We start from the raw sequence: 13,079 nt of genomic DNA on the forward strand, positions 1-13,079 counted from the left end.
TAGTCACATACTGGTGACTTAGCTTTATTTCGGTTCCTACTTGGGAAAGAATAGTAAAAATGTAAAAAGACCTTTCAGATGTTCTGTAGAATAACACCAACGCAATGTCGGAGAAGTGTCTTATATGCTTCTAACAATAAGAGTGATTCTTTTATTCAAAATGTGCATCGTTGTTTTACAGCGTTGTTTGACATGTGTACAATGTTATCTTTGATATGTTTTTCCCCCATTTCAAGTGTCACCGTGAACATATGATACCAGGGATTTTGTTCGTAAAAGAGTAGCTTCTTTTAGTGACAGTTCGATTTTTACATGTAGTAGATTTTTGTAGTATTCCCTCGTGCGATAACTACGGATATTTACAGTGCAATCGGCAAGAACAAGATATGACAGGTAACCGGCAGTTTACATTACTATCGAATTGGGAGGGGCTAACTTCACAAGCAAATTTGTGCGTATAATATGAAATGTCAGTTTTGATGCTGCGGATATTTATTTCCATGCAAGAAGTATATAATTCATACGTACTCAATAATCACTAAACAAGACAGACAAATGGCGCTTTCCTTTGGTTTTATGCGTCGAGTTGTGATCTATATACGTTTGCGGTCAAATTAGTGGCTTAGTGTAAGTTTTATTGGAATTTATACTGCAGCACTGAAGAGATTTGTGTTATTCAGTTTTATCATAAAGTAATCTTGTGCCGATGAAGACAGGTGAGGTTACACCAGTGTGATGTGTAAAGTTCATATTACAGAGAAATAGTTCTGTGCTGTTGAGATGGTGGTTTAATCTCATGGCGTTGTGTAAGATAAATAGATAACTTATTTGTAGTAAATAAAACAAACAAGTGTCTATGGCGTTTTGATTCTTTCTGACCACGAACTTGGAAAACGTCCAATAATGTCCTGTTTTATAGATTTTTTTTTTCGTTTAGATGTGTAGTTGTATACTGAACTGGTATACGTTATCCATATTGATTCTGATTAGTGATCACCAATTCATGTCGATAAAAATACTGTGGCATTGCATTTAAAACTGTTTGTTTACATTATTATTCAGGTGCAGCCTTGCTTCGGAATTTATCAGCTCATTATTTTTCACAGAACTATTAGTTATAGCTGGATGGAGAGAGAGTAGTTGTTTACCCTAGTAGATGATAAGAACAGGTATGTTGTTTGGTTTGTTTCGTATATGAGTATATTTCATTTCATATGAGAGTTTTGCTGCTTGTGAAAATTGTGTGTATACAGGCATATATTCACAATCAAGTGGGATACCATGTTGTTTAGCATCTGCCAAGCAAATTATAACATGTGGGAAGTGCATCATGACTGTTGGTAACAGTATAGGTATGCAGAGGAGGGATGCAAAATGAATGAAATAATTAATTTTGAAACTTCTGTCTGTTGATTAGATTATAGTAATAGTCTGCTTGTGTGATATTAAATATTAATTTCTTTCTTATTGTGTGTGCGTGTTTTGGGGGGGGGGGGGGGGAGTAGGGGCAGTAGATATACACAACATATGGTGAAAGTCCCACAACTGGAGAATTTAATGAAAAGAAAAGATAATCAACAAGTTGAGTTCGGTAGGCCTATAACCATGTAATTTCTCTGATGTATAAATGTATTTCTGAAGCAGTTGCAAAATGTTACAAACTGGCATATGATTGGCATTATTATCTGCGAGGAGCATTAATCTGACATTGTATGAATGTTTTGAACAGAGGAGCAGTGGGAAAATTTTGCTCTTACTTGTACAACTTTTACACATCTCTGTTCTTCTTGTATATTTTCTCTATGTATGCCACCTTAGTTCACAGATGTGATGCCGTTGACTCTGGTGTTTGTGTTCAACCTATTCCAAGTCCAATTCTAAATTGATATGCTCACACCAAGGTTGAATCCCTTTTTAGTAGTCAAGGAATTTCTGTGTAATTTGCTTCTTCCAAAGTTGCATGTATTTCTTTTTCAAATGTTTCATTTCTGTAATGTAATCCTGATAGCAAATTACCAATTTTAGTTTGTTAATGATAGGAATACAACTTACTATGTATTGTATCTGTGAGAGTTTTGACTATAGGGCACTTTAAAATATTTCTGCAACGTTTTGAAATTTTCGTAATAGTCCTCCACATAGTTGGAGCAAGAAGCGAGTTTTCTTCATTTAGTTGCTAATTAACTATTTCATTCTTTTTGGGGAAAAAAGTGGAATCATTGCTGTGTGAAAATTTTTGATATTCATGTCATTACTTTAAAAGGTCGATGAACTTTCTCATCTTTTCGGTAGGCCTAGTTCAAATGTTCTTTGTCCAGGACACTAAACTGATAGAACTTTTGTGATGAAAATAAGCCTTTTTTTCTTTCTCTCTTCCTCCCACTTTTTTTTTTAAAGAGGATGAAATCTCCCACTTAAAATTATCAGAAATAGTGGTCACATATATGATATGTCTGCTTGTGTCTGTATATGTGTGGATGGATATGTGTGTGTGTGTGTGTGTGCGCGAGTGTATACCTGTCCTTTTTTCCCCCTAAGGTAAGTCTTTCTGCTCCCGGGATTGGAATGACTCCTTACCCTCTCCCTTAAAACCCAAATCCTTTCGTCTTTCCCTCTTTCCTGACGAGGCAACCGTTGGTTGCGAAAGCTAGAATTTTGTTTATATGTTTGTGTTTGTTTGTGTGTCTATCGACATGCCAGCACTTTCGTTTGGTAAGTCAAATCATCTTTGTTTTTAGATATATTTTTTCCCACGTGGAATGTTTCCTTTTATAAATATATATATATCTCTGAATTTATGCAGAAAAATATGATAAAGTACTATACAATTGCGCCAGAGAAAAAGTTCAAATAATTTATAGAAATTTATACTCACAAGATACCTCAAACCATTTCATCAATTCGGAGGCACAGAAATAGTGCTTTTTGTAACTTTACAGTTACTTGTATTAAATTTAAAACAGTAAATGTGTAAATGAACATTGTAAATTGATAGTTAATGAACAGTGTAAATTGATAGTTAATGTACACAGTTAAAATTTTCTTTGGTTGTAATAATCATCAAGAAACTTCAAATTTGTTTTGCTGCTTCAAGGAGTGAAGATTTTACGTATATTATAAGAGTGGATGTCTCTTTTGCTGTGAATGCTATTTTTTACATTATTAGCAGAAATGTACTGTTACACAATCCATACATGATTTATGCTTATTACATTAGTACACCGATGAAGACTCCAAACACATCTGTATGAGTCACAGGCTGGGGAATAATTGGACAGGCTTACAACTGGCAGACACAAACAGGTATGAAATTCCAAAGAAACCAAAATACTTAAATCTGTGAGAGGTAGAAGTGGGGACATGAAATTCATAGGTTTCCAGGTGGGTAATAAACCAAGTGGCACCACCAAAAAGCTCAGTTCTGCCTCCTTTGAACTTAGAAATATATCACTTATTGTGGTAGAGAATACACTACTTTGGGGGATGATAAGTTGCTCTGTAGATCCTGTCATATGGAACCTTCAGAGACACTGACCAACTCGAGGAATACGTTACCAGAGACCAGCTGTTACATACTGCTTTTGTTATTAATCAGTGAAATTCTCTGTGTTATTAACCTGTGCAAAATCATTGTAAATTTACCAAAGGCCACGAGTTTAAAGTGTTCAGGCATTGATGTTTTTCAGTTCTAGTTGGCTGCTCTTTTATTTCACACTACCCTCACTTAAGAGCCTGAAAGAAAAGTTGACATTCTGAGGAATATAACAACACACTTCAAGAGAAAGTGAATAGTGCTGCACTGTTTCAAGCAGATATGCAAATTACAACTTCAGGTTGTCTTGGAAATGTTCTGTAGGGTTTGGGTTGCTTCAAATGACCTCATTTTTAGTTACACCATCCTAGTATGTTCAGAAAATGAACAGTTTACTTATCTAAATAAGGGAGTGGTGACCATTCCCAGTTTGGATCATTTTTAATAGTAATAGATTCTTTTCAGTGTGTAAAGGCGTAAGTTGCTGTCCTGTAGAATTATCTGATGTTTCAACTTCCCTTAATTCTTTACCTTGTGTTCACACTTATAACTGCTTTGTCAGTAAGTAGATAAACAGTATGTACTTTGCACTAGAAACATAGCTCATGTAAAGTTTATTTACTTTCTAAAGTTTTTCTGTATATTAAAGAATAATTAAGTTCACTACAACATTGCAGTTAACTTCATGGGATGTACTCAAGGGCTCCATGGCTTCCTCTTGGTAGCTATCAGTGGGGACTAAAATTGGTGTTAGAAAACAAATTATGTATGACATGGTCAGGAGATGCCTTTTGATTTATGGCCTTATTTTTGTAACACTTTTCATTTAGCTTAAAACATTTATTGGATCCCATTCTAGTTTCCCAAGGCAGAAAAATTCAACATAATTACCAGGGATTGAGTCTTGGACTTTTGCTTCAATGATCACTGACACTGAACTGTATGGTCTTTGCAGTCACACAGCTGTACAAACCTTTCTATTCAGATAAGTTGAAGCACTAGACACTAACAAAATGAGTGAGGTAGCACAGTGGTATGACACTGGACTCACATAATGGCAGCATTTGAAGTCCCTGCCCCCCCCCCCCCCCCAAACCCTCCCTTCTACTGCCCCATCCCTCCCTCCCTCCAGACACCCACATCAATTTACGTTTTTCTTTGTTTCCCTGAATCACTTAAGGCAAATGTTGGTGTAGTTCCTTTAAAGAGGACATGACTTTTCCTTTGCAATCTGAGCTGGTGTTCCTTCTTAATGACCTTGCTGCCAACAGTACGTCAAACCTTAATTATCCTTCTTTTTCCAGCAAAAGGATGTGATTTATTCCTTGTGTATTTTATGACACCAAAACTTCTGTTCGTGATTGTATCATGTGGCCACGTTGGGTAAGGAGTCACTTTCAGCATACCACTCACGAGAACTGTGATTATGTACTCAGGAGACTCATCAATTATACTTTATGAGAAAAGAATGAACATTTCTCAAGTTACTTGAAATGTGCTTTCATTTCCAATCCCTAACAGCTTACTTCATGTTTGGGACTGTGTGATGGGACTTGTTGAAGGAAAAGTCTTATAGTAGTATCACATGGTGCTTTGAAATAATTATTGCATGCATTTGCATTTGTATATACATGTGTACATCCACACTCTTTAACTGAAGTCAAGAACTGGTGACTAAAAGTTCAGTTACGATATCGGTAGTAAAATAATCAAATGATGTTTGGGTGAACTTCGCACTATATTAACTTACTTATGTAATAAATCTTTTCATAGTGGTATTTCTCCAGCTAGCCCTAAATATTTTGCTGTCAAGCCACTACACAAAAAGCAGATAAAATAATATTATAAATTTACTGACATGTCTCATAATTGCCAATATATTTGAAAGATCATGTAGAACACACTTTTATAGACACTTATTACACAACAAAATACCCAGTGGCAAACAGTTTATATTGCAAAAAGGATAGTCAATTGAACATGCTACATTTGTGTTGACAAATGATATGCTGATACCAATAAATAAGAAATTATTCCCATTGGGAATATTTTGTGACTTAGCTAAGGATTTGTTGGTGAATCTTGATGTCCTTGTCCAAAAGTTAACAAAATCATGGAACAGCAGATACAAAAAGTTCATGGTTTCTACATTACCAGCATGGAAGAAAGCAGTGTGGACCAAATAGCCTTAGGCATTTGGAACCAGACACTATAGGGTCCTAGTTTGTGACCTCAGTGTTTTCTGAAATAAAAAAATGATTTTCCACTAGCCTTATCAGAAAATGCAAATTTTGTCATTCTGGCAGATGATACATCTGTATGAATAAAAAGCAGCAGCAGTCTTCTTACTGAAAAGGTAGCTAATGCAATGTTTGAAAATATTAATACATGGCACAAGGTAAATGCTTTCAGTAAATCTGATATGTAGCAAAATATTAATATAGTATACACCTATGGATCAAAAATGAGAGGACTCTCTTGGCTATTCAGTCATCTTTCCAGCCATGTCTTACACTTAATTTAGTGCAGAACTACATGTGATCCTGAAAGCAATGGACAGTTGAAGTGTCATAAGAAGGAAAAAGTTTCTTACCTGCTCATATTCCCTTAGTGATGTACAAACGTTGCAGCAGATGAACCCAGCATACAAAATGCCTACTTTTTATAGCAGAAGTATGTATAACTCTGTTGTGTACCAGGACGTGTTGAGATACAGGAAAAAGACAAAGCAGGTAAACAGGTCTACAGAAAAAAAATGTGACAATGTGACATTGCCATAGGGCCTATGGGGTGTCATTTCACTATCGAGTCAGAGAACTATGCAACTTAGGGTGTAGATGTGGGTGGCAGTAGGAAGTAAGCTTCAGTTTGTGTAATCAACTATCCTGCCATGACATACCTCATACCTGTGATTCTGATGGGATGAAGTCATTCTGACCCACCTCTGATTGTTAACACTCACATTCCAGCAGAAGACTCCCTCAACCAAGTCTGTGAAGCCTGCGGTGTAAGAATCACTGGATGCCACATTTTAACTTAGTGCATTTTCTGTTTGGATGAAAAGGCAGAAGCAAATTCTAGTGTGTTCATGCACATGGTTATTAATGGATTGTTATCTTTTAGTTCTTGTTAAATGTTTTATTGTTTTACCACTTTCAACAGTACTCGCAACATAAGAGGCTTTAGTACAGGCGCCAAACACCTGGCTGTAGGGGGCCCAAATCAGTATGTTATTATCTAAGGGATTTGTTGTGAATAGGGCATTAAAATAGCACATTCTTTTTGTTTTGAAATTTACTGCTTACACTGAGACACATTCATGAAAGTATACTGTTGAAGATTAGCCAGTCCGAAGTGAATATGATTGACAAAATACTGTAGAAGCAGTAGAACAAAAATGAAACCAAAACTAAGTCTGTGATTGAATAACTTTTCTCCCCAGACATCGTCTGATGCAAGCAGTACAGATTCAACTACTGCATTTGGGGCAGTGCCCAAATCTTTGCTCACTACAAAAAGAATATTAGTTGCAGTTACGACAGTGCAGAGTCCTTGTGGTATGAGCAGGTGATTTGAGAAACATAAGTCTGATGGACCACCTTTGTTTTCAGCGGATCATGTTTATTAAGGGAGCTGAGGTGTATGACTATTTGCTTTCTTAATTAAACGTTTAGGTGTGACTGAAATGAGTAGGTTACTGTTGTTACTTTCAAGGGATGAATTACAGCCCAGGATAACATGGCTGTTTTATAACATATTAATCAAGCAAGTGTGACATTTTTAGTAATAAGGCACTGTCATCATGGTTGATATTTATTTCTTAGTCACCACTTGCTCTCTTCAACGAGGTTTTAATTACTTTGTAGATGAACTTCAGTGTCCATGCTGGGCACATGCAGCATTTAATATGTGTATAGTGCTTTGTCTATGAGTGGTTTTAGAGCAGAGATTATGGCTTAGATTTATTCTAAATAATTGCAGACAGACTTAAGTGTTGCATGGCATGGCACATTACATCAAATTTTTGTTAGAACAATGAACAAGCTAATCACAGTTTATTTCAACTAACAGTTGCTCTTGTCGTTTACAGAATGACAAGTTTTAACTCTCTCCATCATGATGGAGTTTACAGCAAACAGTCTGAAAGAATGGAGGTAAAGTGATTGCATATAAGCCGTGATAAATGAACCAAAGGTCGGTGACTATTTGCTAACAACACTCCATGATTAAAATAAACAAGTAATTTACATAATTTAAATAATAAAGATAACAACTCACTGAATTGATTAAGTGCGGGAATTCCAGATCGATTGTGGTGAGGAGTTGTGCTGGATTAGTGAGCAATGGGAGACAGGAGTTTTGAAGTGTGGACGATGGATGGGATGTGCTGGTGAGGCCATGTAATCCCAGCGGTATCTTCTGAAGGAAATGATTATTAAAATGCAGAGAGAGATGACCTCACCGTGTTTCCTTCCCTGGTGGCTACGCCATGGGAGGACCATAAGATTAAGAGACTGGGGCAGGGGCGATGCTTTCCACAATACTTAGTTTTCTCTAGGACCAATGGGGATTCCTTTTCAGCAGCATAGCCATTATTCATTGTTAAGAACCTTGAGGGCTGATTTGGGAAAGTAGCAGTGATTTCGGAAATGAAAAGTGATTCAGTTCTGATTAAAAGGACATCAAATGCTCAGTTGTGGGTGCTGCTTGCCTGTAAAAGCCTTGGTGACATTCTTGTAATTATCACCCCAAATAACAGTCTCAGTATGGTACAGGAAGTCATCTCCCACTGCGACCTCATTTTTCAAATTGATGACAAGTTACATGCGAATTTGCAGCAATGGGGTGTACATTTTTTTCCTCAGTGTCCTGTAGGACCAAACTGAAATAGGGTTGCTTGTTTCCTGAAAAGATCAAAGAGATAAAGTGTCAGTGTGATGTGAAACCATGTGTTCCCTCTCCCATGTGGTGCTTCATGTACAGGAGAAATGCCGTTCATATTAGACCTTTCTGTCCCCTCAACTACACCTCCTCCCATGGTTGTTGGGACCCTCCCCCTACTTTTCCCCCCACACCCACTTTAGGAGTGTTGACTTCCCATCCACAAGGCCCACTGATCTCTAACGCCCAGCTTGAGAAGCAGCGCCCTTCTCCCGCATCTCTCTCACCAGGAACAAGTCCCTCGGGATGCTTCTTTCCCAGGATTCTGCTGATCTGCAACTGGGTAACAGCCAATGACTGAAGGAGCCACAGGTTGCTGGTCACAGGAGTTTACTTCAAAGACAAAGGAGGTTCCGGCAGTCCCCAGCCCACCAGACACTACAAATTCCAATCCTATATCGAAAAGCCATGGGGCGTCAGATCCCCCTCCCCCCACTCACGCACAACATGCATTGGAACTGATAAGTATTCATGCTGTATCCTCATAAGCAGTGGCAGCAGGCAACCCGGGGTAAGACCTTCCTTGTCGGTCCCTTTATGCCCACACGGGATACAAATGGTGTGATCCTCCAGTGGAACTGCAGTGGTTTTTTCTACCACCTGGACAAGTTACGACGTCTGTTGTTCGTTTTCCTACTTCTCAGTATTGCAAACTCCAACCTGCCACTCCCCCACCCCACCCCTTCCATGGCTATCAGAGTTATTTGAACTGTGACAGAGTATCGAGTGGAGTGACTCTATCTGCTGCAGACGTGTCACTTGGTAAGACTGTGGCTGTTCTTGTGAGCAGTCATTCTATCGGCAATAGACCTAGGGATCTTCTATTCCTAGGGAACTCCCATCAGAATAATGTATGTTGGTGAATTTCTGAAACTGCTGTGGCCAGTAGAGATTGCAGAGAACTCTTAAATGCCATAAGTGACATCCAACAATGGAGAACCTCATTGCTTTTAAACAGCTCTGTGCTTGGGTCACCACCAAATAAAATGACAGGAAGAAGACTGCTGGAAATTGTGTGTTACTACCATTTCATTGTATACCCCTCCTTCATAGGTTCGGGCAAAGTTTTGTCATGTCTATGGACACCTGTTCCTCACAATGAATGCTGTTGTCTATGTTGACCCAGATATTGTCGCTGTACATTTTGCTTTGTGTCATGCTCGGGCCTCTGTGTCTGAGAACTGTGAGCCTGCATTTAACGTCCTCAAGCAGTGGATGGAACTAGTTCACTTACCTTTCGCTTCACTTCACCTGTCGTCATATAATGCTCTGTTTAGCACGTGTGGACACCTGTTCCTCACAATGAATGCTGTTGTCTATGTTGACCCAGATATTGTCGCTGTACATTTTGCTTTGCGTCATGCTCGGGCCTCTGTGTCTGAGAACTGTGAGCATGCATTTAACGTCCTCAAGCAGTGGATGGAACTAGTTCACTTACCTTTCGCTACACTTCACCTGTCGTCATATAATGCTCTGTTTAGCATGTGGGAATTTCTAAGTGCTCTACCCCTTCGCCGAGACACGGCTCCGGGGCCAGACTGCATCCACAGCCAAATGCTCAAACACCTATCAGTGGATTCCCAATGTCACGTCCTTGCCATTTTCAGCTGTATCTGGAGTGAGGATGAGTTCCTATTCTGTGGTGAGAAAGCGTGATTGTTCTGGTACTGAAACCAGGTAAACAGCCCTTGAGATGAGAACTGTGTCCCAATCACTCTCACTAATGTTCTCTACGAGTTGCTCAAACATATGATGAGCCAGTACCTGTATTGGGGTCTTTTGGCTCCATTGTAGGACAGTTTATGCCGAGGCCATTCTTCTGCTGATAATTTGGTCTGCCATCCATCAGCTTTTGCCCCGCCTCAACACCTTGTCACTGTTTTCTTCCACTTGCAACAGGCTTATGACACCACATGGTGTCATCGCATTACCATTACCCTAGGTGTGTGGGGTCTCCAGTGCTGGCCCTCCAGTTATTGTCCAGAACTTATTGTCACACTGTACTTCGTGTGTTTAAGTAGGTGCTTCCCATAGTACCCCCTGGAACTCTGTGTTGAGTGTGCCCATTTTTCTAGTGGCTATTAATGGTGTAACTGTTCTTGTGGAGTCTTCAGTGTCACCCTTCCTGTATGCTGAAGACTACTGAGTTTACTATTGCTCCTCCACTGAGAGAGTTGCTGAACGTCAACCGCAGGGTGCACAGAAGGTGCAGCCCTTGGCCCTCACCCATAACTTCTGGTGTTCAGCCGCCAAGAAATGTCCACTACTGTTGTCATCATAATCAACTGAAACACTATCTCGATGACCAATTGCGTGATGTGGTGGGGTCATATTGCTTTGGTAGACTGCTCATCAATGCTTGGTTGATGCGGCTTCCACATCTTCATCAACTTAAGTGAACTTACTGGTCACACCTCAGCACTCTTCGCTGCCTCAGTAAACAGCAGCTAAAGTGCAGACTTTCGCAGCTTAACAATGCTCTTATCCTGTCCCGTTTTGGTTAGGAGAGTCTGGCATATGTCTCGACATTGCCTTCAGCATAGTGGATGCTAGACCTGATACACCATTGTGGGAATTATGTTGCCACAGGTGCTGTTTGTGGACCGGTGATCTGAACAACCAACTCGCAGAGGCTGGGGTCTGTCCACTGCAGATCAGGTGCTGATAATTACTGTTCAAATGTTTGATACACATTCATTACTCCTCGAGCAGCTGAAATAACAACCTTAACTCATGTCTCCAAGGAATAAGATGGATATTTCTCAAAGTCAATGACAAGGCTGTGATAAACAAAAATGACTTGGTGTTAGGTACTTGGAATATGACAGGTTTTAAAACAGAGGAATTAGAGCTTACAGAAAACTTCAAACAAAGAAATATAAACATTGCTGTAATAACAGAAACAAAGAAGAAACAGAGAGGAACAAAGGATTTTAAATAATTATACAAAATCAAAGAATGGAAAATCCAGGATGGAGTAATGACAGTATTATGAAAAGGATGGAGAGCTACTCTTTTACACACACACACACACACACACACACACACACACACACACACACACACACTCACTCTCTCGACAACCAGAGACAGTGGTCTTGTATGTGTGTTGTGTTTATGTGTGTATCTTACGTAATTTGGAAGGAGGCCTTTTAGCTGAAAGCTGACTTGCCTAACAGTCTTACTGTTTTGCCTATATGTGACTCGCCGTCCTTGATACATCATGAGTAGTGCTAAATAATTATACATTAATATACAGTGAAATTGAACAAACAAAACAAGCAATGAGTGCAGTAGGCATTCTTACATATGAAAACTGGAAAAGAAAAATAAATTTTTATGACTACATATATGAAAGGATAGTAATTGTTAGATTCAGAATTGATAGAGGACATTTGTATGTTGTAGGAGTATATGCACCTGAAGAAGAAAAGTACGAAGATTCTGAAATATTTTATGAAGAGCTGCAAAAGCAAGTAAATAAATATAATAAAACTAATAATTTTAAATATTGGGAGACTTACATGCAAGAATTGCAAAAGTACTATAGTAGATACAGTAGGCACATTTTATGAAATAACTTTAAATGAAAATGCAAGACATTAAGAGATTTTACTACATTTTGTCAGATAAAAATTACAAATACCTTCTTCAGAAAGAAAGACATATAAATAAATGTATCTGAAACACTCAATGTTCACACTCAGTAATTGACTGTGTAATAGCTATTAAAAAGTAGTCTCTCATATTCGAGAGACTCGTGTTTTGAGGAAATAATATAGGCTTTTCTCACTTTCTAGTTACTTTAAAGATTGAAATGTGGGCAAGATGGAGGAAACAAACAAATGTAAAGAAAATGCAAAGCTAAAACTTGAAATATAAAGTTCATCTTGCACAGGAAGAAAGCATAAGGAACTTGTATCAACAAAGACTTACACAGTATTGCTGAAAATAGCTAATGAGGCACAAGGGAAAAGTAAAGTATCAAACTGGAAAAGGGGTCTGAAAACATTGAACATAGAAATAGCTAACAATATTAAAGAAAAACAAAATGTTTAAAACACCTGTTTACAAACAAGAACAAATGAAACCTGGGAAATATATAAACAGAAAAGAAATAAAACAAAGAATTTAATAAAAAGATACCATAGAGAATAGTGGGAAAGATTCATAGCTAATGTTGAACATGACGTTCATGGAAGAAAGAATATAGCCTTTAAACTTATGAAGCATATGAGTAAAACAGAGAAACATCAATATAATGACAGAATATCAGTGGATACACCATCACAGAAATATATGGTATGATGAGGATAGTGAAGGAAGTTATTCTATAAAAACTGATAGTAACTCTGTAGATAAAATAGACATAAAAGAATCAAAAGCAGCTTTAAATGTAACAAAAAATAGAAAAGCTACTGGCCTAGAAGGCATTAATGCCGAATTAATCAGATATGGAAGAACCATTCTAGACTTCTGCTTCCTCCATTTTTAAAAATGTGTGTTTGGAGAACTGTTCTGTACCTGAAGAATGGAACACAGCTAAAGTTATTTCTCTATTAGAAAAGACAATAGGAAAGACACAGGAAATTATAGAGGAACAAGT

General features: G+C 38.2%; 1 protein-coding gene across 5 annotated transcripts in view; it reads left to right on the plus strand.

The window, feature by feature from the left end:
• Positions 1–203: 203 nt before the first annotated feature.
• The window catches only part of LOC126190657 (cap-specific mRNA (nucleoside-2'-O-)-methyltransferase 2), a 306,338-nt gene continuing 293,462 nt past the window's right edge, over positions 204–13,079 (plus strand). For 2 of the 5 annotated variants that reach the window (XM_049931090.1, XM_049931089.1), the window contains exon 1: positions 205–393. Coding sequence is in view for 3 of the 5 variants with exons in the window: in XM_049931089.1 (XP_049787046.1) it covers positions 387–393 (7 nt within the window). In the remaining 2 variants the exon portion in view is untranslated. Of the gene's footprint in view, positions 394–1,062; positions 1,170–13,079 lie in introns of those variants that run through there. The other 3 variants (XM_049931092.1, XM_049931088.1, XM_049931091.1) reach the window with 3 other exon arrangements.

The sequence above is a fragment of the Schistocerca cancellata genome, chromosome 6, assembly GCF_023864275.1.
Source record: "Schistocerca cancellata isolate TAMUIC-IGC-003103 chromosome 6, iqSchCanc2.1, whole genome shotgun sequence".
Lineage (NCBI taxonomy): Eukaryota > Metazoa > Arthropoda > Insecta > Orthoptera > Acrididae > Schistocerca > Schistocerca cancellata.